The sequence below is a fragment of the Echinops telfairi genome, unplaced genomic scaffold (genome assembly GCF_000313985.2).
Source record: "Echinops telfairi isolate 266 unplaced genomic scaffold, ASM31398v2 ScPeMD7_7468;HRSCAF=8506_0, whole genome shotgun sequence".
In the NCBI taxonomy this organism is placed as follows: domain Eukaryota; kingdom Metazoa; phylum Chordata; class Mammalia; order Afrosoricida; family Tenrecidae; genus Echinops; species Echinops telfairi.
This window is the reverse complement of record NW_022111369.1, coordinates 7,244,322-7,268,343: the sequence shown is the minus strand read 5'-3', so window position 1 is coordinate 7,268,343 and position 24,022 is coordinate 7,244,322. Positions and strand designations below refer to the sequence as shown.

Below are 24,022 nucleotides of genomic sequence, written 5' to 3'. Positions count from 1 at the left end.
CACTAAATTCCAAGGGGAAAAATGTATCCCCATCAATAGCAATTGTTAGCAAAAATAATTTCTATTTTTAAATTAATCCAGAGTAGGTCAACTTTACAAATATTTCTGAGTTCAATTCCATGAAGCAAACATCAGTAGCTGGAAGTACGGCAGAGAACACTCAAAGGAACTTGCATTATGAAATAAAGCAAAAAGGTTTGCAAACCCGAATGAGCCTGCTGGTTTCCATGACACTTTCTGCTGCATCGTAAAAGCACTGAAATAATTGCCTTGAAATGTATTTATTTCTATTCTGCTATAGCAATACTTTTCTCACTGGCACCAAGTTCAGTGCCAAACGAGGCGCATATTCATTAAGGCTAAAGAAAAAGGCAAGGGCGAGGTAAATAAGAACATCAAATTAATACTAAATAAAAGTTTTAGCAGAGCTACAGAATCTGTTTAATCATTCAAGTCAATAAAGGTCAAGATAATAAAATAAACTCCTAAATACTTTCCCTTTCTGGAACTTAATCTGTCCTCACAAAGATGTTTTTAAGATGCTATCAGCGGTGTGTAGTCCCAGCTGTTATGAAATTTTACTTGAACACACTGTGAGGAGAAGAGAATTTTATGAAACAAGTTAAGCAGACCTCCTAGGTGGCTTACTGAAACTATGAAAGCCCAGGAGTCATGTCAAACCAGCTGTCAGCTGATGATGTTGAGAGTCATAACCACTAAATCTCTTATTTATCAGGCTTCTGTGTTCCCGGGAAAGGTGATAGTGGTCAATTAATTGCCTTCATTTGCCAGAGTTTGTTCTGACTCATAGCGATCCAAGGCACCATAGAACAGGCAGGGCTCAAACCTGAGCTCGGCTCGAGCCCAGTGGCAGCCGCTGTGGCAGTTCATCTTGTTTCTCTTTTCTGCTGCCCCTCCACTTTACCAGGAATGATGCCTTTCTCCTGGGACCCGTCTCTCCCGCCAACATGTTCTAAGTACGTAGGCAAAGTCTGGCCAGCTTGCCACTAAGGAGCCCTCTGGCCTTACTTCTTCCAAGTCAGGCTTGTTCTTTGGGCAGCTGCGGTACTTTCAACAATCTTCACGAGCACCATAGTTCCGATGCCTGGATTCTTCTTCACTCCTCCATGAGGGAACCCACAGGGGCATTCTACCCCATTCTGAAGGAGCCACTATGAGTTGGAATCCACCCAGTGACAATGAGGAGCAAAAGGTAATAAGTGCGTGACTACTAATCGAAAGGCTGTGGGTTTGAACTCACCCAAAGGCCTGTCAGAATAAAGGCGTGGTGACCTACTTCGGAAAGGCCACTGCTCTGACAGCCCAATACAGGACCGTTGTACTCTCATCACATGGTGTTGCCATGAGGTGGAATCCATTGGACAGCAACTGGTTTTTAGTCATGTGGAACTCATTTAGCGGGTAGAAAGCAAAAACTACAATCTGAATTTTTTGTTTGGTATGTGTAAAAGAACTTAGGCAAGTCTCTTAAGATCCTTAAACCCAATCCTTATCAGACAAAACAACAGCAACAGCAGTACTATTAATACTAACTAACTCCCAGAATTACCTGTTAGGACAGATACGAGGACCACGTCCTCTTCACTCGCTTACTGACTGTCTTGTTATCCAACATCTCTCATTCACAACCATAGTGAAACAGATCTACCACCCAACTATTCTGGACGTGAACAGCATCCATTCAGCCATCAAAGAACACTGAGGTGGGAGATGAGAGTAACGGGGACTGTGATAGCTAAGGTTACGTGTCAACTTGGCTGAGCTATGATTTTCAGGGGCTTGGTCGTGATGGAATGACGTGAGTTGGCAGTTAAGTAATGATATACTTTGGCAGCAATGCTAGTTATGTAACGGTGTCATTGGCAATTATGTTGTCATGCAGCTTGGCCATTAGATAATGATGTACTCATCCTCCATTTTGTGATCTGATTACAAATGTGTGATTTTGTGATCTGATTACATTATGTGATGGTTTTCACATAATGTTATTTCATCCACAATGGCCTGGTCTTTGGAAACGATGTCAATAAATGAGGCTTATGGAGAAATGGAAATTCACAAGGACCTTGGTTTAACTACTGTGTTTGCCATTAACCGGCATTTTGTCCTTAGAGAAAATATTTTAAAAGAGTAAGTTTTCTTTGCTAAATAGGAATACTAGTAATAATTATTCCATGTTTGCTGCTGTTGTTAGGTGCCATCAAGTTGCACCCAACAACCTATCAAGTTGGTACCTATCTATGCACTGATCAAGTTGTTATGCACCAATCAAGTTGATTGCTATGCACCGATCAAGTTGATTGTTATGCACCGATCAAGTTGGTTCCCACTCAGAGCAATATTATGTGCGACAGACATAAACACGGCCTGATCCTATGGGACCTTCACAATCGTCATGCTTGAGCCGTGTTGCAGTCACTGTGGCACTCCATCCCCTGCGGGGTCCAATCATTTCACTCCATTACATCCTTTGTTCCTGCCTTTCCTCTTATACAATCCAGCTTTCTGAGCTGGTAAGGTTTTGAGATGGCATGTGCTACTCACTTAGAAAGGTGTTCAGCACATTGAAAACCTATTCGCAGATATTATTATTATGTGATCATAAATAATAAAGGCAACCCTCAATGAAGGCAGTCCGATGTAGTAGTCACAAAAATGGATTCAAGGATATCAGCAATCATGAGGGTAAAGAACCAGCCAATGCTTAATTCCATTATGCAGAAGGTCGCAATGAGTTGGGGCTGACTTTTCAGCAGCTAACAACAACATGCTTAGTTATGATATTGTATCCTAACACAAGTTTAATTCAGCCCAGGAATTCCCCCGACAACAGCTTATCCAATCTCTGCTTGGTTACATGATGAAGCCATGGCCTCAACACTTAGTAACACAAAGTTGATGGTGGCGGCGGTACACTCAAGTCATTTTCTACCCTGTGACAAAGCAGAACTGCTCCATGGAGCTTTCTAGGCTGTGATCATTACAGGGGTCAAGCCTTTCATTACACATTGCCAAGTCTTCCTGCTGCAGTCTCTGCATGGTTCCAACTGACAACTTTTCAGTCAGCAAGCAAACCATGGGTTCCAATAAATGCACAGCTCCAAGGATGAAATGAAGAAACACAAACATGGGTGTGGTGACTGACAGCACTGATAGGAAGTACCTTGCCAACCACACTGACCAGAGGCTGCTGTGATGCACTATCGGACTGCAAAAAAGAATGGAAGAATAATGCCAAATCTGTGATGACATCCTCTTGAGAACTGCGGGCGGAAGTGAAATTCTAATGTCAGGATGTAGTCATCTGTGGAAATCTAACACTCAAAGCCTCCTAGAATAAAACCAAATGATACTATTAATGTTATATGGTGTCTAAAATGATAGGCTCAACACTGGCTCAATGGAGACTGACAGAAAGCAAGTGCCAAAGAAAGCCTAATTTCTTCTGCCTTAAATCATTTGTCATCAATAGTATTCAAAGATAATCAACTTTCCTATGAGTTAGTCTTGAACCTCTTGCAATCTAACACCTGCTCCTACCACTTAAACACAATCTACTCTTAACATCCTATGATAACCAAACACCAAATCTAAACACTTGTAGTAGACTGCCTTTTCTTCTTAGGACAAACATTGCATCTTGATCCATTTTAAAGCAGCTCCTTTGACTTTCAAACATTGCGGTATTCTGGTTCTATTTTTGCGTGCTCTGTACTGTTTCCCTACAGCAGGGGTTTTGAAAAGGTTGTTGCTTTCGTCGCTCTTTCACCCATCATCTGAGCTTCTCCTGACCATTCCATTCTCACTTTGTGACAGCTTGGCTATGTGAGGGCTACCTGCTTTGTTGTTGTTGTTGTTGTTGTTCTTACCTCCTATTTTGACCCTGCCTGAGAATTCTAGTCATGCGATCTCAACTATTTTTGCTGAACTATTCCAATGCAATGTCTCACCAAGATCATGAGTTCAACACAACCCAAATTGAACTGAATCATTTATCCTTCTCCCTTTCTCCTAACCAATGTCACAAAGCATAAAATGTGAAATGAACCCAATCTCTATCTTCTTTCTCAACTTCTGTGCAACCTAATTAGCTCCAAGCACTGTTGAATTTTCACTGCGATGTCTTTCTTTTCATTCTCTGACCACACTTCTAACTAGTAAGAAGAGCCTAGTTAGAAGAGCAGAAGAGGGAACACGAGAAGAGTGAGCACAGTGTTTGAGGGACACTGACAGGCCAGTGTGGTTGGGGTCCACTGGGCGATGAAGAAGACTCGTTGGTGAGAGATGAGGCTCTGAAGGGGAGTAAAGGCCAAATCATGACGGTTCCTGGAGGCCAAGGAAAGCAGTTTGGATTTCATCATAAGGCTTTAAAACGGAGAGTAATGTGATCAGATTTACACTGCAAAATGATCTCGCTGGTTGCTGTGTACAGAATGCATTATCCAGGGTCAGGGGTGGAAGTTGGAAGATCAATCAGGAGACCGGTGCAGAAGTCAAGAACATAAGGTGGCAGTAGCATGAATTCAGTAGTGCTAAAAGAGGAAGAGAGAAGTGGATAGCTTTGCAGTCTTCTAAGCATTAAGCACAGGATCTTGCACGTGATAGGTTTTCAATGTACACTGCTAAATATGTGTCTGAGTGTTTCAAAGTAATTTCACATTCTTAGTCTCTATATTACTTTCAAGTTACATATTATGTCTTAGCCTACTCTAGTTTGATACACAAGACAAAGAGAAGAAAGAAAGATCAACTCAAGAGAAGTCATGTAACAAAGAACTGGGATTAAACAGGTTGAAGCGTCATGATGTTCAGTGAGTTGCTGGGTTAAACAAATCCCCAGAAAAAAAGGTGGTTCAAAAATGCACTTCACAATCAAAGATGATAGAATAAAATGGAAAGATTATTCAAATGCAATCACCTACATGTTAAAGTAGAGAACATCCAGCCAGCATAAGCTGGAATAGCGTGTCTGAACAGAAGATGCAGATGAAATATTCCTTAAGCTGAAGACTTTTCCAGTTCTGAAAAACTTTTAATTTTTCTGGAAATATAAAACCTTCATTACCACCTTGACTACTACAAAGACCTTATTCTACTGAGATGATACAGTTTCTAAGCGTCTAATACCGTCCTACTATATACACAGCATTGTTGGTATTGTTTATAGATTTCTGCTTTGTTTCTAAATTAGGGATGCTAAAAAGATAGCCAGTGCATGATGATCTATGCAATTCTCCTTCAGAAACATTTCCGAGGGCGGCTGGGTTCTTACCCAAGAAGATGCATCCTTCCCCGTGAACTCAATCCAAATTTCTTTAATACAAAGCACACTTCCAGGAGAGCATGGGTTCACTTTTTACCACCTCCCACCTGAAATATGAAGTGGCCCCAGGATTGTGTGAAACTTGGCCTCTGTCGGTGTGAAAACTGGCTGAAATCTGTATGAAAGGCAGTCTGGGTTTGTCAAAGCAGTTCATGAACTTTGGCCAGACTTTTAAGAAGCCTGGTCCAAGGCTAAGTTTGAAATGCAACAAGAAACCAGGTGAATTTCACATGGTTTCAGGTTTCGTCCTGGGGAAAAAAAAAAAAAAGTTGGCCTAGCTTTACAGTCAATCATCACTCTTTGGAACGATGAAAGCCAACACCCCTTTTTGAAAATGAGGACTGTGTACGCACTGATGACAGCTAAGCTGCGAACCACCCTTTAGTTCCCTTTGCCAAAGAAGATTGCTCGGGATGGCTACGGTTTTCCTCTTACCTGGAAAGGGCAAGTTGAGTGATTTTGATGTTGCGTGTAGAAAGAAGTGAGACCCAACACACGGAGACGCGCCATGTGAAATACACACCACAGACACAGCAAGTGGCTAAACTTGAATCATCTTAAGTTATGAGAGTCTCATTCGAATCCCCTCCTCGGCAGTAGATTTCATGTTCAATACACCTCCGCCATTAAGATGAGCTCTTAGCTAGAAGCTAGTTGTCAGCTAGGCTAACTTCCATGTCCAGTGAAATGCTCTGGGGCTTAATCACCACATCTATGTTAGGGAATGGCCAAAGAAGAGGCAGAAACACAAATCATAGCATCTAGAGTTTAGGAAACACCAAGAGATAACGAGATCACAAACCTTTCAAATTTGCCTCGGCTGCATCTTTTGCAATAAAATCTCTACTGCACTAGGAATGAACTCAAAAATTAACTAAGCACGGTGCATTTTCTAGAAGGATCTACATATTTTTTGTTTTCCGTCTGCAAGTTTTAAATGTACTTTTCCACTGTAAAACGAAAAGAAAAGGGGGTGGGGTGGGGAGACTCTTCAACCAAATCTTTGCTGTTGAGCATGGTGACATGAGAAAATTGAGAGGTATGTCTGAACGGAGTCACTACATCATTGGAACAGTATGTCTGAACATTCGCGTAATAAGGCACAGATGTGAAACAGAGGGCTTGGCACTACCAAGGTAACAACAAAGCATTCACCACTGTGCTAAAGTGGTTAAGGGAGCCACAACGGAGAAGAAAAGAAGATCCCACACCCCTCCCCCTTGAAAGGCTGAAGAATATTATGCCTTTTATCTGCTAAATATCTATTTTTTTAAAAAGTGTTATTCAAACTTATGAAGACTGAGAAATATAAAATGCATTAATATTTTCATCATCTATAATAAAATGTATTTATGCGATAGCGCATAAAGGTTAACTGCAGTAAAAAGGGCAAATTCCATAGAAATCCAAATGGCCTCTATAATTGCAAAATAATGCACACAACTCTGAAGGACCCAATAGCCATTGTACAGGTGGCTGTTGTTGAATTTAGACAAGATCCCAGCTCCTTAATCAGTGGGGTTACTTATTGTAACATGTTCCAGTTATAGGCACTAAGCTAAGTACCCCAAGAGGATATACACGTCCGATGTTTTTAAGGCTTTCTCCCTTACAAGCATAGTGGTACTGTTGCCAGCTCTTGCTCGGCCATGCAACACAAAGGCAGTTATGGAGCTGGCTACCCTCTCTCAGTAAGTTTTGCTCCCAAGGACAGGTCAAGTGCAACTTACCCGCGGTCCCTGGTCACCTTGTTCTCCCTGTAGAGCAGGAAGATGAGATGATAGCTTTAGGACAAAGTCTATGTGTGATGCTCATTTTTAAAGTTCACATGATATTTTAGTCATGCCAATAGGAGTTTCCACAAATGTGTGTCTCATACAATTTTTCTTACCTTATCACCTTTTGGACCAGGAGGACCCTGAAAAAAGAAAAAAGAAATTTTTTAATAGAAGAAAATTATCGAGCCTTGAATGCATCAGCTAGTGTCACAAGATACATTACATGTAGCACACAGATACTGTCAATGAGGCTTCTCAACTATAACTGTGAACATGGTGGATTTACTGTAGGGGTGAATGTGGTAATTAAGCATATGTGTGGACACATACAAGTAGTCCAGTGTGTAGGGGTGTAGTGACAACAAGGTCAGCAGTTCAAGCTCACCAGACACACTGAGGGAGAAAGATGAGGTTATCTCCTCCCATAAAGATATACAGCCCCTGTAAACCATTTACTCTGTCCTATAGGGTCATTTGAGTCAGAATTGTCTCCATAGTGAATGGTTTTTGGTATTTCTACATAGATGCATACATAGGCAAATACATGCTGCATGCTGAATAAATGATCACAAACTGAATATATCTATTTAAGCAGCACTCAGCTAAAGAAACCCGGAAGTCCGTTTTGACATTTTGTAATCATGACCTTGACCTCTGACACTGCAGGTTGGTTTGCCTGGCTTTGCAGTTTATAGATGGAACCACAAAGTATGTGGTTAGCTTCTTTTGCTCCATATGTGTAAATTTTAATCATAAATTTGCATGTAGTTGTAGAACGTTCACTCTTACTGTTTTATAATCGTCCATTGTGTAAAGACATAATGATTATTTATTCATCCCACTGTTAGTGGGTCTTGGCTATTAGTACAAACATTCCTACTATCAAGATCCTAGCACATGTCATTTCTTTAAAAATGTATACAACAAATGTCATTTCACTTCATTGAAAAATGCATGCTTTTCTGTTGGGAACATCTGAAGGAGAGGAATGGTTAGGGCAAGAATAAACCCAGTTTCAGAAGAGGCCGTCACAGAGTTTTTCAAAGTTGTAGCCGTTGATAGACCCACCTGTTGTGTATGAGAATGTCAGTTCTCCCATATTATTCCCATTTTTAAAATTTTTCATCTTAGAAATTCAAGTGGGTGTCAAGTAATTTCAACATGTAGTTCTAAATTACAGAGATGGTGATTAATTACGCCGAATAGTTTTTAAAAAACAAGTAGTCATTTATTTACTTTGATATGCTTTTTCATGAAATGTCTATTGAAATCTTTTTCTCTTTTTCTATTATCATGTTGATTTGCATGATCTTTAAAATATTTTATACTATGTATTATGCACACACACACAGAGGGGGAGAATTTGTGGTAATTGATATATTTTGGATATGAGTCTTTGTAAACATTTATTGGCACAAATCCACATATCATGTAATAGTTCAATAGTATCGAGTTGTATAATCATAACCACAGTCAAATTTAGAACATTTTCTTCTTCCTGTATTCATGGTTCTCAGCTCCCCTGTCACTCCTCCAAGAAACCATTAATCCAGTTACTGTGTCTACTGATTTACTCATCCCTGGATTTCATATGCAGAAAGGAAAACATTTAAAATACAAGAAACAAAGAAACAAGAAAGGTAACTTGTATTAGACACAATTACTGGAAAATCACTTCCCACCTGTGGCTGCCTTTTCATATTTTTATTGCTACTTTTGATATATACAAATTAATTTGGTAAAATTAAGTTTAATAAGCTCAGGGTTTTCCTCTCCTTAGAGGAATAGAATTTTGTATCCTACTTTAAAACCTTGTCTAATTCAAGGTCACAAAGGGGTTGCTTTGTGTTTATTCTACAAACAATACAGTTTACCTAATTTTTAATGATTTTTAAGACATTAAAATCATTTTATTGGTTGTTTTTATTTTGTTGTTGTTGAGAAAATAGAATAAAACATCAATCCGGCAGTTTCCACAAGTACCATGTAGTGACACCGATTGTGTTCTTCAAGTTGTACGAACATTCCTGCCCACCGCCCAGCGTTGCTCCTTCCTCTTAACACAAACTCACTGCCCTCTAAGCTTCCTATCAACTTGATGGCAATGAGATTGGTCTTACGAGCCCTGGTGATGTAATGGTTACACACTGAACGGCTACCAATATTGTCCGAAGTTCTAAACCTCCAGTGGTTCTTTGGGAGAAAGACAGGGCTTGCTACTCCTGTAACAGTTAAGTCTCTGAAACCCACAGGGGCAGTTCTGCCCTGTCCTACAGTGTCACCATGAGGTGATATCAACTAGACGGCAGTGAGTATAGATTTATACACATAGATATGCATATAAAGTACACAGATATACACATAAATGTGGGTCTTTTAGAAGTCTTTTTTTTTTTTTTTTGAACTCTTGGAGAGTTTGTCTATTCTTGAGCCACACTGCAATTTTTTTTCTTTTTTTGGCTTTGAACAAAAATGCCAGTAGAAAATGTTCATTCAACAGACATCAAAATCTACTTTTCTAGCTCTTAAAGATGGAGTTATGTTTTTTAATAGTCTGCTCACTTGCAGAACCAGAGCTTTCCTTCACCTCTTATCTGCATCCTTAGCGACCCGGGAGACAAAAGAGGTCTAGCCAGGAAGGAACGCCGGCCGGGGTCTTAGCAAATACGCTCTTCGTAGGCCCTGGTGGAGACCGCTGTGTCACGAAAGGCGAGAATTCTGCAAAGCTCTCCCACTGAAACATCTCCCTTGTCTCAGCAGAGCGGCTGGACCACATGCCCTCTCTCTCAGTCTGGAAGCTTCGGAGAAAGCCCTTCAGCACCATGGCAACACTCAAGCCTCCATGGAGAGATAAGGCATGGTTGTGCACAAGATGTACTGGCAGTCAAAGCTGGGTCTCCCAGGAAAGGTGAGAATTCTACCAGTGAACTAACAAGAGATGCTTCTCTTTAGAAACGCCAGAAAGAAACTCAAGAGCAGGCCTCTTGTAAGTGAGTGATCCAGAACATGAACGTGGTCCCCGTGTCTCAATGCAGTGAATTTGGACACAAAGTACCGGAACAGCACCAAAGCAGTAGACCCTCAGAAAGAGTGATGGCCATGGAACCAGTAGGTAAGGACATTTGTGAGGGTGGTGCAGGCCCAGGGGGACATTGTTCTGTTGTATACATGGTTGCGATGAAGTAGAGCTGACTCAAAGCACGTAACAACATGCATTCAGAGCCTGCCTTCAACAGGCACCTCCCCAAAGGCCTCACAGTGGCCTCTTCCTACAGCGTCACAGAAACACCCAGTATCTCAAGTGCAAAATGAGAGAAAAGGGAAACTGAAAAGGTTCAGGGGGAGGCCTAGAGGGCTGAGCTAATGGAATCAACTTGACAAAACCCCTTTTCTTTCTTACTTAAAAAAAAAACAACACTTTTGCCATGAAAAGGAACCTAAGAAAATTATTTTTCTAAAACTTCTCCATAAAATTTTTATTAATGTTTTAGTAAATCAAGCAGTGTATCGGGGGTATAGCTTGTGTGCTTATTTCAGTAAAATTAGGTTTAAGGAATTTATTTAGTCATTTTTGACACACCCCCATTTGACAAATGCTCACTGAGGCTAAGCAAGTAGGATTTTGTTTTCGGTGAAGGTAAGAAAACTGCAGGAAAAGACAAGAGGATCTATCTCTACCATCACTATTAAGAAACTCAATGGGGGTGGCGAGTCCTACTTTAAGTAGCATATTGTTTAAGTCTCTTGGTTTTTACATGTATTTGTTGACTGTCAGCAAAGGATTACTTGGGCGCTGGTGTAAAGTATGACAGGGGAAGCTGATTTAGAAAGACATCATTTCTGTCCCAGGAAAGCAGGGCATCTGGTGTCAGTCAAACACTTCCCAGAGACGGGCATTGAGAAAGATGACCCACAAAAAATCCCACTACTTTAAGTTCAGCTGTTACTGAATGGCCACCCTGTCCACCCCCACCCTGACCCCCACCGGCTAGTACAGCCCCTGTCCCCCCAAGGCTCCTCTTCTTTAAAGTTTTGTTTGCTTTTGCGGCTGGTGAGCTTATCGAGGCTAAGCCTACAGCCGCATCTGTCCTCTGAAGCATTTTGTTAGGTTACGTGGCACATTAGCCATCGAAGCTTTTCTGAAATTATTGAACAGTGTTGTAACTAGGAACAGAAACTCTCTTTCTTCAAATCAGCACCACCCATGTCCACAGCAGCTTTTCAGCCAGTCTGCCTAGACGCAAGGATGCTTAATTCATGAACACACGAAAATGTGCATTCACAACTGAGCAAGAAATATGGCTGCTTCAAAAGGGCTGTTGCTGGGCAGACAGAATGGCGTCTGGGCACCTGCCGGCTCAAGCCCGAACCCGAGCCAAGGTCCCCCCACTCACAGCTGTAGGCGCTCCTTCGGACACACAAACCCCACTTGTGCACGTGGGATTAGTGGCAGGTGTTTTCTGATGCTCTGATGGATGGCCCACGCTGTTTTCTAAATTGAACCTTCTCCACTACAGAGATGGGTTAAAGTTTAAGAAAAAGAGTGAGTGTCTTTGGTAAATACAGAGTATTTTAAATGTGGGGACCACAGTTCTTTTCTAAAAAAAAGGTTTCATAAAATATTTATTTGATTAGTAGCCCATACAAATGAAAGCTGGGTAATTACCTAAGTCCGTTATGTTGTCTTTAGAGTAAACACACATATACACAAAAATAATAATAACAAAAGCTAACAAATAGTCAACAATACAAATGAACAAAATCTTTGAAATCTTTGTTCAGCCTGATGGCGTTTTGTAGCTCCTGTATTTAGGACATGTTGTCAGGAGAGACTTGCTCCTGGAGAAGGACATCGTGCTTAGTAAAGTAGAGGGGCAGCTAAAAAGAGCAAGACCCTTAACAAGATAGATTGACATGGGGCTGCGACAAGGAGCTCACACATAGCAATGGCTGCTGAGGGTGGTGTGGGGCCGTGTTTCCTTATGTTGTATATAGGGCATCATCTCGATGGTGCTGAGCAACAACGACAACTGAACTAGACAAGCAATATAATACTCTGTGGATATATCTATTGCACATTTAATAATCGCAATGGCTGGTTGGTAACAATGTAAAGATTCAGCTTTGTTGTGAAAACAAAGGTCAATGGGAAGGAAAGGTAGTACAATTAAGAGTCATAAAATTGCAAAGTGATTCACAGCTTCTTTGGGAATTCTTGTCTTGGTCTGCTCCAAGATGCTGAAGAAAGATACCTTAAACAGCCTGTTTGAGTAGATGTATTCAGATCATGACATTTGAAACGATATTTCTAATGAGTTTTACTTAATCAAACCCACTGCCACAGAGTCAGTTCTGACTCCTGGGGACTACATGAGAGAGTAGTTTTCAGGGAAGAAAATTACACTTTTCCCCACAGGGCAGTTGGTAGGTTCAAACCACTGACCTACTGGTTAGCAGGACCCTCTAAATTGCATCATGGCGCTAGCAACATTTCAGCAATTGGAATGGTTTACTTTTAGAGCAGTATTTGCATAATTACTTTACTTCCCAAAGCTCTACCTTTACATTTCAATGGTAAACTTCAAACTAGCTCTGTCCCAATGACTTCAAATCCAGAATCTAGGGTAACAACCTTTCTACTGGTACCAATGTTATACTGTGGGTCTTTGCCTTTACCAACGTCAGCCTCCCCAGCCTATTTCATCACAAATGACTAACGTGTTAAGCTCTTTTGCCATGCTCTATTTTCTATTTCAATTAAATGATAAGACCAAACTGAAAGCAAAGAGAGGAACAATGCATGAGCTTTAGGGAAATATTGGATTTAAATGTACATAAAAGTAATTGAAATATAGCTGGGGAAGACAGATACAGTCATAGGGGTCGGTATACCAACAAAGGCTTTTCATTTACTAAGCCTGTACATTCTGCCTACTTTGAAATGGCAAAATTAAGGAGGTAATCATTTTTTTTAAATGACAATCATATAAGTAAAATTAAACTGCTAGACATAGAGAAAGGAAAAACGAGGCCAACTCTGGAAATTCATCACAGCTAGATCTGCTGGAATAAGAAAAGAGCTTTGCTTGCTAGCCCAGAACCTCACTAACTCACTGCCATCAAGGCAACGCTGACTTATATTCCTGCTTAATCCCCAAATTACTTTTATTTTTTAAATATAAAATTTTTTTCCTGATTATTATTTTCATTATGTAGAATCCTAAGGACAAACAAGCTTCTTCCACTAAACCACAGTGTCAGTGGTTCAAATCCCCCAGCTGCTCTGAGAGAGAAAGATGGTACAATCTGCTTCTGGAAAATTAATGTTCCCAGAAAGCCTATGTGGCAGTTCTGCTCTGTCCGATAGGGTCACTCACGATATGTCCGAATGAACTCCCTGGCAGTGGGTTATCCACTAAGTCATGGAGAGGCCTTGTGAATATACTTCCAATCAGTGGAACAATGCTGTGTTGGAGGAGCACGGAGAAGAAAACAGGTAGGAGAACAGGAGTTGGAAAAAGGAAATTGGAACGGAATCTTCTGGGAAGTGGGCCATTGATAAGAAAGAGGTGACTACATATGGTCTGAGAGGACAGGGATGAAGAGGAAAGGTAGTGGAAAGTGGAAGTGGTAGAAATGGCAAGGGAGAGACATTCGGAAAGTTACCTAACCATGCCCAGATTGTTGGGCCTAATTCTGTTATCAATTTAAAATCAGTGTGGTACCCCAGTTCTACCTTACAAATCTGGCTAGACCAGAGCATGCACACTGGTACAGATAAGAAGTCTTGACACATGGAATCCAGGACAGAGAGACCCCCTCAGGAACAATAATGAGAGTAGCAATACCATGAGGGTAGGGGAAGATAGGAGGAGAAAGGGAGAACGGATTGCAATGATCAATGTATTAACCATCCCTCCCATCAGGCTGATGAACAACACACAAACATGGGTGAAGGAAGACAGCAGATAGTGTAAGATATGAAAATAATAATAATTTATAATTTATCAAGGGTTTATGAGGATGGGAAGGTAGGGTGGAGGGAGGTAAAAAATGAGCTGATACCAATGGCTCCAGTACAAAGAAAATGTTTTGAGAATGATGTGGTAACATATGTACAAATGCGCTCAACACAATGGATGTATATATGGATTGTTTTAAGAGCTGTGTCAGCTGCCAATAAAATGATATTTTAAAAATAATTAAAATAAAATGAGTGTGCTGGCCAAAGTTGGCTGTGAAGAACTCTGAGAGAATGGAGTGCTAGGGAGGAACTTCTAAGGAAGTTGTTGGCTTGGTTGAGAAGAGATGTGCTGAAGTTCTGAATTAGCATAGATGAGAAAGATGGGGTGATGTGAGATGAGGCCAATAGAATAGAATAACTAGAACGGTCAGAATAAAAATGTTGACAAAATGTAATCAATGCCACTGAATAGTCACTCAAAACTCACTGCCAATTGAGTGGATGTAAACTCATAGTGACCCCACAGGACTGGAGTCCCCTGTAAGTTCCTGAGACTATAATTCTTATGGGAGCAGGGAACCCTGTCTTTCTCCTATGGAGGGCTGATGGTTTCACACTGTTGACTTGTCAAACCGCAGTCCATCACGTAACCACTATACCACCAGGGCTCCTAACTACTCCCTAGACTATATTATTACCTTGGCCTTTTGTGCCATAGGGAGACATAATTTTAAATGTTCTTAAAGAAGTACAGTCAGAGTGCTCCTTAGAGGCAAGGATGGTAAGACTTCATCTTACATACTTTCGACATACTGTCAGGAGAGACCAGTCCCTGGAGAAGGACGTCATGCTTGGTAAAGTAGAGGGGCAACGAAAAAGAGGAAGGCCCTGAAGATGGATTGACACCATGGGCTGTGACCATGGGCTTGGGCATAGGAACAATTTCGAGGTTGGTGCCGGACCATGCAGTGTTTCTGTAGTGCATAGGGCCGCTATGGGTCAGAACCGACTTGACGGCACAGAACAGCAACAAAGAAATTTACTTGGGCGCCATTGTCTTAACAGGTATCTGAAACGGTACAAAACCACACTGCAAACAATAGAACAATGGTAAATCTACTGTTTTACTTAAAAAATAAGGTCCCTGGATATTATAAAGTCAAACCACGGTCATTGACATTGAGTTGGTTCCAACTCATGAGCACCCTAGAAGACAGAGCAGAATTGCTCCCTTGGGTTTCTGAAGCTATAAATCGTTACAGGTGTAGAAAGTCTCACCTTTCTCCCGCGGCTGGTAGATTCAAACTGCTCAACTTTGGGTGAACAGCCCTATACAGAATCCATTATGACACCAGGGTTCCTAAAGTGAAATACACTTTAAATACTAACCTATAGGATGAATAAAACAAACACATTTTGGGAAATGCACTGGGTGGATGGTTGAAAACATCTGAAGAATATGTCGCTTTAAACTACATACTGTTCAGAACCAATTACTTAAAAACAACAACAACAACAAAAGAAAAGTTCATTGGCGTCTTACCCACATTACTTCAAAGGACGAAACCATGGCCAAACGCTAGCCCCTCAAACTAAAGTAGGTGCTCAATCAGTTCATGCTAAACTGAAACACCCCGAGTGAAAAGAATGCAATGAAGCCCCCAGTGTTCAAAGCAGTGACATGTAAAGAATTACACAAGAACTAGAATTCAACGTTGCTGCCAAGGAGCTGTGTTTATTATAGTGTCAAACTCGGCGACAGCGGGGAGGGGCGTTACAGCTATAAACAGATTTATAGCTTCGGACTTTACACCTTTCATTTTGCATTGAAGATTAAAAGAAGCCAGGTAAAAGAGGGGGTCGGTACAACCAAACATTTAAAATATCAAACCAGCCTCACTTAGGAGAAAGCTACTATTTATAGCTATTCCTTCCCGGGTCTTTTCTGTTGTGAGATCCTAAGGAGAAGGTCTTTTGTGATATGCATTTGAGCCCGGGACAAGGGACTGCATGTGCCCAGGAAGAGTCTTAAATCATAAGCAGCTGCCATAAGGAAGCAATTAGTAGGGTCTAGCACGAAAAGAAAATTTAGCAAAACCGAACATTAAAAAGGGACCCTTAAAAGTAAGACTGATGTGGCTCAATGGAGTTAAGGGCTTATAAAACAGCAGGACTCGGCAAGTCCATTCTGGCTTTCTTTTCTAACACAATACAAATTAGGTACAGCCAAATCACTGCTCCTGCCCATCACAACCAAGCCCCCCTCCAGCCCCCACCGCCCCACCCTCTCTCTCATTGTCCCTTGCATCTAAATGCTTTGAGTCATTGCTACAACTTTTCTTGTTTAACTTTGCATTAAAAATAATTTATTCTTAAGAGGTCAGAATAAAATGAACTCCACAGTGAAAGACTTGGAATCCTAAACATTTCCTTTGTCGACAGAAAGCCTCAACTCACTACCTAAATGCCCACAGTAGTCCTGTTGATTCCAGCTAATCTTTTTTTGCTAATGATTCTATCACATACAGGGACATCCATTTTTAAAACATGGGCTTCAATTTGCAATTGTGGATTTCAGCATGCCGCCTAAAAGTACTGTGGAAACATCATTTGGCCTTTGGGCGGATTTAGAAGGCTTGATGTTTAGACCATTTTATTCTTGGCTTCTTTTGCAGCAGTTTATAATAGAGTGAGGGTGCTGTGGTGACACAGTGGTTAAGCGATGGGCTGCTAACTGCAAGGTCAGCAGTTCAAAACCACCAGTCACTCCTTGGGATAAATATCATGGCTTTCTATTCCGGTGAAGAGTTACAGTCTCAGAAACTCCCAGGGGCAGTTCTATTGGGTTTACAATAGGGTGGTACAGGTATTGTGAGGGACAGCTGAGCACAACACGGCGGCTCTAAGGAGCTATTTCACAGGGTTGAACAAAACTGACCGGCTGATGAGGCTAAGAAAGTCTGAATCTCCTAACTTGTCCATGATCCTTGGACTTCCAAGCTACTTCTAACCTCCCTCACCCTCACCTGAAGACTGAGAGGATCAAAACCTTTCAAGATGAGATTCTGTCATCTGTGCTTCCCAACACCCTATTGCTCTTCTTATTGCTCCTCTTATTGCTCATCTTATTACTCCTATTATTGCTCATCTTATTGCAACATCTTATTGCTCATCTTATTGCTCTCTCTCCAGTCTTGTCCTGTTATTATTTCTCTCACTTGATTCCCCAACTATTACAACTCCCTTGGAATCTGCTTTTTGGCCTCCAGATATGTTTTCTCTTTTTTCCCTCCCTCTTCCCTCTTCTCTCTTATTTTAATCTTCATCCTTACTGTCTCTACCAAATCTCCTTTATTCACTCAGAGGTCATAGGAAGCGAGGACATGGGATTTGGGAAATGAGGACAGAGGTAGTAGAAGCCATCCTTTTACAGTCTGCTTTTGGGGAAAGAAGTAAAGAAACATGAACTGAAATTTATATTGGTCTTCGGGGCATTTCTGTCCATTATGAAGAAGAGGCCTGCGCTCTAGGATGGGAGGTATCTGAGTTACTCTTCTGGTCCCTGGAAGGAAGTTGGACCACATTAATGCTAAGGAAGAGGTCTGGTTGCCCAGTGTTTAGGTGTTAGGCTGCTAACTGCAAGGTTAGCGATTTGAAACTACCAGCAGTTCCTTGAGAGAAAGAGGCGGCTTTCTACTTCCATAAAGAGATAGCATCAGGAATACCATCTCTGACTGCAGGAAGAGCAATGGGGACTTGTATGATGCACGCCTTTCGGACACGAATGCTGAGGACTGAAAGGTATAAGAGCTGTCAGGTAAGCGCCACCCCCACCCCGACCCCCACGGGTTATGGAACCCTGAAAGAAAAGGGGATTGGGCTGATGGATTATAACAAGTCCTGTTCACTGTTTAACAGAGAGATACCCATCTACTCTACGTCAGGATACTAATTAGACTTGGAACTATTTATATGGTTTTCCTTTGTTTGGGGGAGATACATATATGTAAATATGTGTCTATCTATATAAGAAAGGCAGGATAACCAATCCCATTGAGACAGTGATGGGACAGACAGTTCCAGGGATTGGTGGCAGGGCTTGGGAGGGGATAAGGCAGGGAAGTGGTGAGCCAATAATGACAGAGACAGGGGAACAGCAAGGGTTATAAAATTGATGATGAGGAGGGTGCAGCGTTCCTGCTCATGTTTGACTAATCAAAAAATGACTGAGAGGAATTACTGAGAGGTGAACAGTGGGTAAGCCTAACAGCGGGGCAGGTGGAAAGAAAAAAAAGAAGAGGAAAGAACAATAAAGTAAAAATTATGCATATAAGTATCAATAAAGATAAACTAGTAAAAATATGTAAACATAATCATATAAATATAGGTGTATTTGTCTATATATATGCATACATGTAAATACAATAAGGAAGCAGATGGACTTTGGGCCTTGATGCACGTACTCCCTCAACACAAGAACGGTTTGTTCTAATAATGTGGCACTGTATGATGCTCACCTTTCAGACATGATCGCTGACAAAGTGGGAGCACAAACAAGTGTGGTGAAGAAAGCTGATGGTGCCCAGCAATTAAAAGATGTAGTGTTTGGGATCTTAAAGGCTTAAAGTTAAACAAGGGGCATCTATCAGGGAAACAACGAAGTCCACATGGAAGAAGCACACCAGCCTGTGTGATCCTGAGGTGTCAATGGGAAGAGGTATCAGAAGCTCAAAAATAAGCAACCAAATCGATGTGAAAGAGCATGGATGTAGTGGAGATGCCAAACCCATCTGTAAGATGATTGGACAGTCCCTCTCAAAAGGGGTGATACATCCAGGGTGTGGAATAGAACTGGAAAAACACAGAACAATCCTCTGGTTCTGTAATATTTATGTTTTACCTCATAAATATTGTTAGACCTACGTATGTTCATTTGTATAACTAAGACGGTTCAATGCAGGAATGCCAGGATGGATAACTCTTCAGAGAGAACAATGGGAGAAATGATGCCCTGAGGATATGGGAAGACAGGGAGGGGGCAGAGGGAGCTGATAGCAATGATGACTATATAACCCTACTAGAGGGGAGTGAATAACATAATGTAGGTGAATGGATATATTGGATGGAGTAAGCTATGGATATAAATATTAACAATAGCAATAAGGGTTCCTGGGGGGAAGGTTGGGGGTTAGAAGGGGATAAAGGGGAGCTGATATCAAAGAGTTCAAGGAGAAAGAAAATGTTTTGAAATTGATTTTAGTAGCAATTGTATAATTATGCCTGACTCATTTGTATTATGGAATGTTATGACCTGTGTATGAGTTCCCCATAAAATGATTTTAAAAATCCAAAAGCAGTTACCTTTTTGGAAACTCATAGGGGCAGTTCTACCCTATCCTACCTGGTTGCTATAAACAGCATTCCACCAGATGGCAGTGAGCTTGGTTTGTCGGTTTTTAGGAAGAATGTTGAGTATCCAACAAACACATGAGAAGATTTCCTGCAACTAAGGTTTCTAACAAGACAGCGAGGCGAAAATCAGTATTCTCTGAATAGTCTGCCAGATATCTGTATAAATTTTCAATTAATGCTTAGGATTATACATACAGATGTTAATTGTACAGATAGTAATTAATACAAATAATAGCTTTCACCTAGAAACTGTGTCTTCTGGGGTGATTACACTTTCTCATCTGTTGACTCATAACACTAGTTCAGAAGACTTAACACGAGTACAAATAGAATTAAACAATTTTGCACAACCGCTTGGCAATGAAACAAACACTTCAATGAGAGATTTTCTTCTCACATCTCACACACAGGTAGACCTCCTGCCCACCCCTCCCCCACCTGCCTGAGACTCCAAACTTGCAGACAGAATATTTATTTTCACTCTCCCAAAGACAGGGCTTTCTACTCTAGTAGCCAGTTGCAGTCTCAGAAACTCACAGAGGCAGTTCTACCCTGTCCTAAAGGTTCACTATGAGTGGACATCAGCTCAGTCAATGGTAGTGAGTTTGGTTTGAGTTTTATGTGTCCCAAACAGAACCACATCATGGCAATGCTGCTTTGAAAACCAGAGCCATTGGGCTTTGCAAATCACCAGGTGCCTGAAGTTACAGGATGGTCTTAGGATTGGAAATCTAGAGGTGATACCTAACACTCCTTTCTTGCTTACAAACTAAAACCGAAAACAAAGTCATTGCCATTAAGCATAGTAACCCTACAGCGTGGGGTAGAACTGCCCCTGTGGGTTTCTGAGAGTGTAACTCTTTATGGGAAGAGAAAGCTATTTCTCGTGCAGAACAGGCTGGTGAATTCAAACTGTTGACCTTGAAGGTAGTAGCCTTCAATTAGGCTTCAAGTGAAGTGTCACCACTACCCCACCAGGGCTCCTCTTCCCTGGCACCACTTTCTTCTGGGTTTTGCCTATCTGACGGGCCTTTCTTTGCCTCCTTTCCTGGACTCTGATCCTCTTTTCTGCCTCTCACAATTAATTCCCTTAAAGCCCTGACTTCTCTTCCCTTCTAAATACTTTCTCTGAGAGATCAAATTAATTTCAATGATTATATCTATTACTTGTCTTTCTCCAGAGACATCTTCCTTCCAGGATTTGGCCCACTCCCCATTCTCCATCTCCTGTGGCATGTTGTTCTCATCTCTGACCTCTGTGTACACGACTCATACTCTGGCTGGTTTTCTCCTGAGTAAATTACATATACTTCATGCAGGACCCTGCTGGTGCAAACTGATAGTTTGTGCTAATTAGATTAAAAGGTTTTTCCTCTAGGGATCTGTGGTCAGAGCTCACAGTACAGTAAGCAGGCATTGTCAGACCACACCTGCCCCTTGCACGGACAGTGTACCCCCTGCACAAAAGCACACAGCAGCCCTGACATTACTGCAGGGACTAATAATTCTCTTAGAAACTCAGAATTTTAGTATGCTTATTCCCCTCTCCCCAGTAGGTCTGTAGCTCAGGTATTAGGAATTAAATTGTGTTTCCCAAGACTAGGATTTACAATTCTGTTGTAAATCCTAACCCCTACATCTACGGTTATAATCCCACTTGGGAATGGGATTTCTTTGTTATGTGAACATGGTAGTACTCTTGTAGAGCACAGGTTCCCAGACTTATCTGTCTTACCGCCACCTTTTCAGACAAAAACATTACTCGGCACCCACCCCCGGCCATTAAAAACGTGTGCACAGCAATCTACTTTTGCAGCACCCATCCCCGGCGCCGCCCCGATCATTCCAGCACTCCCCAGGTGGTTGTATCGTCCATTTTGGGAAACACTGGTGTCCAGTATGGGTTCAAACAATCAGTTAAGATATAAGTGAGCCGTTTAAGCAAGCAGCAGTGGAGGAAGCTACACAAGCGACACTGCAGGAAATCCCATAACCCAAACCAAGCCCACTGCCATCGAGTCGATTCCAACTCATGGCAGCCCACACGGGCAGGGAGAGCTGCCCCTGTGAGCTTTCGAGACTGTAACTCTTTACAGGACTTGACAACCTCATCCTCGTCCCGAAGAGTGGCTGTGGCTTCAACTTCTGGCCTTGCAGACGGCAGCCCAACACATACCCATACTTCTAGTCTCCTGTATGACAAAGTCGTCCACTTCCAGGATATAAGAACTAGATGTGTGTGTGTGTGTGTGTGTGTGTATGGATATATATATCTATATGTACACATAAGTATAATTAGATGCATGCGTACAAAGTCATATTTTGCAAACCTATAATGAAAATCTTAAAGTTTCAAACACTGCAAATTAATTTTACTGAGATAAAGAACAATATTTTGAACTAAAGTTCTTGGCTAGCTTTCAAGAGAATGATGCACACTTACAAACGTGCACATGGGTATTTGTTTTACATGGAAGGTGTATACTCATGTCCATGACAATTTTCTTTTTCATTTTAAATTTAAGATTGCATGATTTACCCTAAACCTCTTTGAGGTATAGATTCTCTTGGATTCCTACTCACTTCTGTGACAAGATGAATTCTGGCTTTGTCTCAGTGAGAGTGCCAATGTGGGGAGGGACATAAGAGGGTACTGATACATATAAAAATTATTGTTAATAATAATCTTATGTATGGAATACATTGTCCTAAGTGTTTTATTAGGTCAAAGCAGTTATCATTTTACATGTGAAAAACTGAAAAGAAAAGTTATAATCCCCTATAATGCACAAGGGGTAGACCAGCCCCTTAACACAGTTCACATATTCAACTTGCTACTTTAACAGGCCAGCAACAGATGGCATTTCAACAGGATAAGTCCTTTAATCACGACATAATTACAGTCTTAGCCTCAAATTAGAATAATCAAATATAAACACTTATTTTATTATGATCTTTTGTTATGGGACAAAATTATTTAATATCTAGCATCTGAGTTATTGCTTGGGGAATGATATAACAAATAGCAGAGAGGTTATCAACATTTGTTTGACAAAAATTTATGGGACCCAAAACCCACCTGCAAGTTAATTGGACAGTCTCTCTCAGAAGGGCCACATGGAAAACATGATAAATCCTGGGTGTGGTGTAGTACCGATAAAACACATAACTATCCTCTAGTTCTTTTAATATTTCCTTTCCTTACAATTTTGGTTTTTATTTGTTTTGCCTCATTAATCATGCTAGATTTGCATATGTGCACATGTATAATTAAGAGTGGTTGGTAAATGAAAGCCAAGACAGATAACCCTTCAGAAACAGTCACAGGAGTAATGGTTCCCGGAGGCAATGTGAAGTGAGGGCGAGGGGCGGGGGCGCGCAGCTGATAGCACTGATGACTGTATAACTCCACTTGAGGGAAGCAAACAACAGAATTGTATGTAAATGGATACAGTGGACGTGGGGATAAAGGGGAGCTCATATCAGAGATTTCAAGACAGACAATGTTTTGAAACTGATTGTGGTAACAATTATACAATCCTGCTTGATGAAACTGAATTGTGGAATGTTATGATATCTGTAAGAGCTCCCAATAAAGTGATTTTTTTAAATAAAATAAATTATGGTACATCTTCTCTATGTCAACCACTATTCAGGGAAAGTGTAAGCACTATACCTGTACATAAACCAACCAAGAGACAACCATCTGAGCAAACAAAGGGAAAATCAGGAAAAGGTGTGCATCATAATTGTATCTTTTCACCATATTACTCAATCTGAGATGCTGGACTATGTAAAGAAGAATGCAGTATCAAAGCTAGAGGAAAACTCTTTAATAACTCTTTAATAGGCAGATGACATAACCTTGTTCACTGAAAGCTAAGAGAACTGGAAGCACTTACTGAGGAAGATAAAAAGAATACAGCTCTCAGAATGGATTATACCTCAACATAAAACAAAAATCCTCACAGCTAGACCAACAAACAACACCATGATAAATGAAGAAAAGACTGAAGCTGTCAAGGATTTTATTTTCCTTAGATTTATAATCCATGTCCTTGTAAGCATTAGTTACAGAAAGTTTACATTGTATGGCTGAACAGATTCTGTTGCAAATGGGCTCCTGAACCGGTTAAAAAGCAAGGCTGTCACTTTGAGGACCGAGGTGCCCTTAACCAGCCAATGGGTTTCAATTGCTTGAGAAGCTTACAAAGGCCGGGCAGTAAGTAAGAAAGACTGACGAAGAGTGGGTGACTCTGAAGTGTTGTGCTGGCAAAGAATACCAAGTGTCCTGGGGGGCTGCCAGGAGAATGAACAAATCTGCTTTGAAAGAAGTAGGGCCAGGATATTTCTTGAAAGCAAAATGGAGAAACTTCATCTCATGAACTTTGGATATGTTATCAGCAGGGAACAGTCCCTGGAGAAAGAAATCATGAATGGTAAAATAAAGGGTTAATTAAAAAGCAGAAGACTCTTAAGATGGATGGACAGAGAGGCTAACGACCATGGGCTGAAAACACAGCC

General features: G+C 41.1%; 1 protein-coding gene across 8 annotated transcripts in view; it reads right to left on the bottom strand.

Moving 5' to 3' along the window:
- The window catches only part of COL25A1 (collagen type XXV alpha 1 chain), a 580,731-nt gene that overhangs the window by 185,811 nt on the left and 370,898 nt on the right, over nucleotides 1-24,022 (bottom strand). For all 8 annotated transcript variants that reach the window (XM_045284160.1, XM_045284159.1, XM_045284163.1 and 5 more), the window contains exons 6-7: nucleotides 7,236-7,262; nucleotides 7,075-7,101 (exon numbers count right to left, since the gene is read on the bottom strand). In XM_045284160.1, the coding sequence (XP_045140095.1) occupies nucleotides 7,075-7,101; nucleotides 7,236-7,262 (54 nt within the window). The remainder of the gene's footprint in view (nucleotides 1-7,074; nucleotides 7,102-7,235; nucleotides 7,263-24,022) is intronic.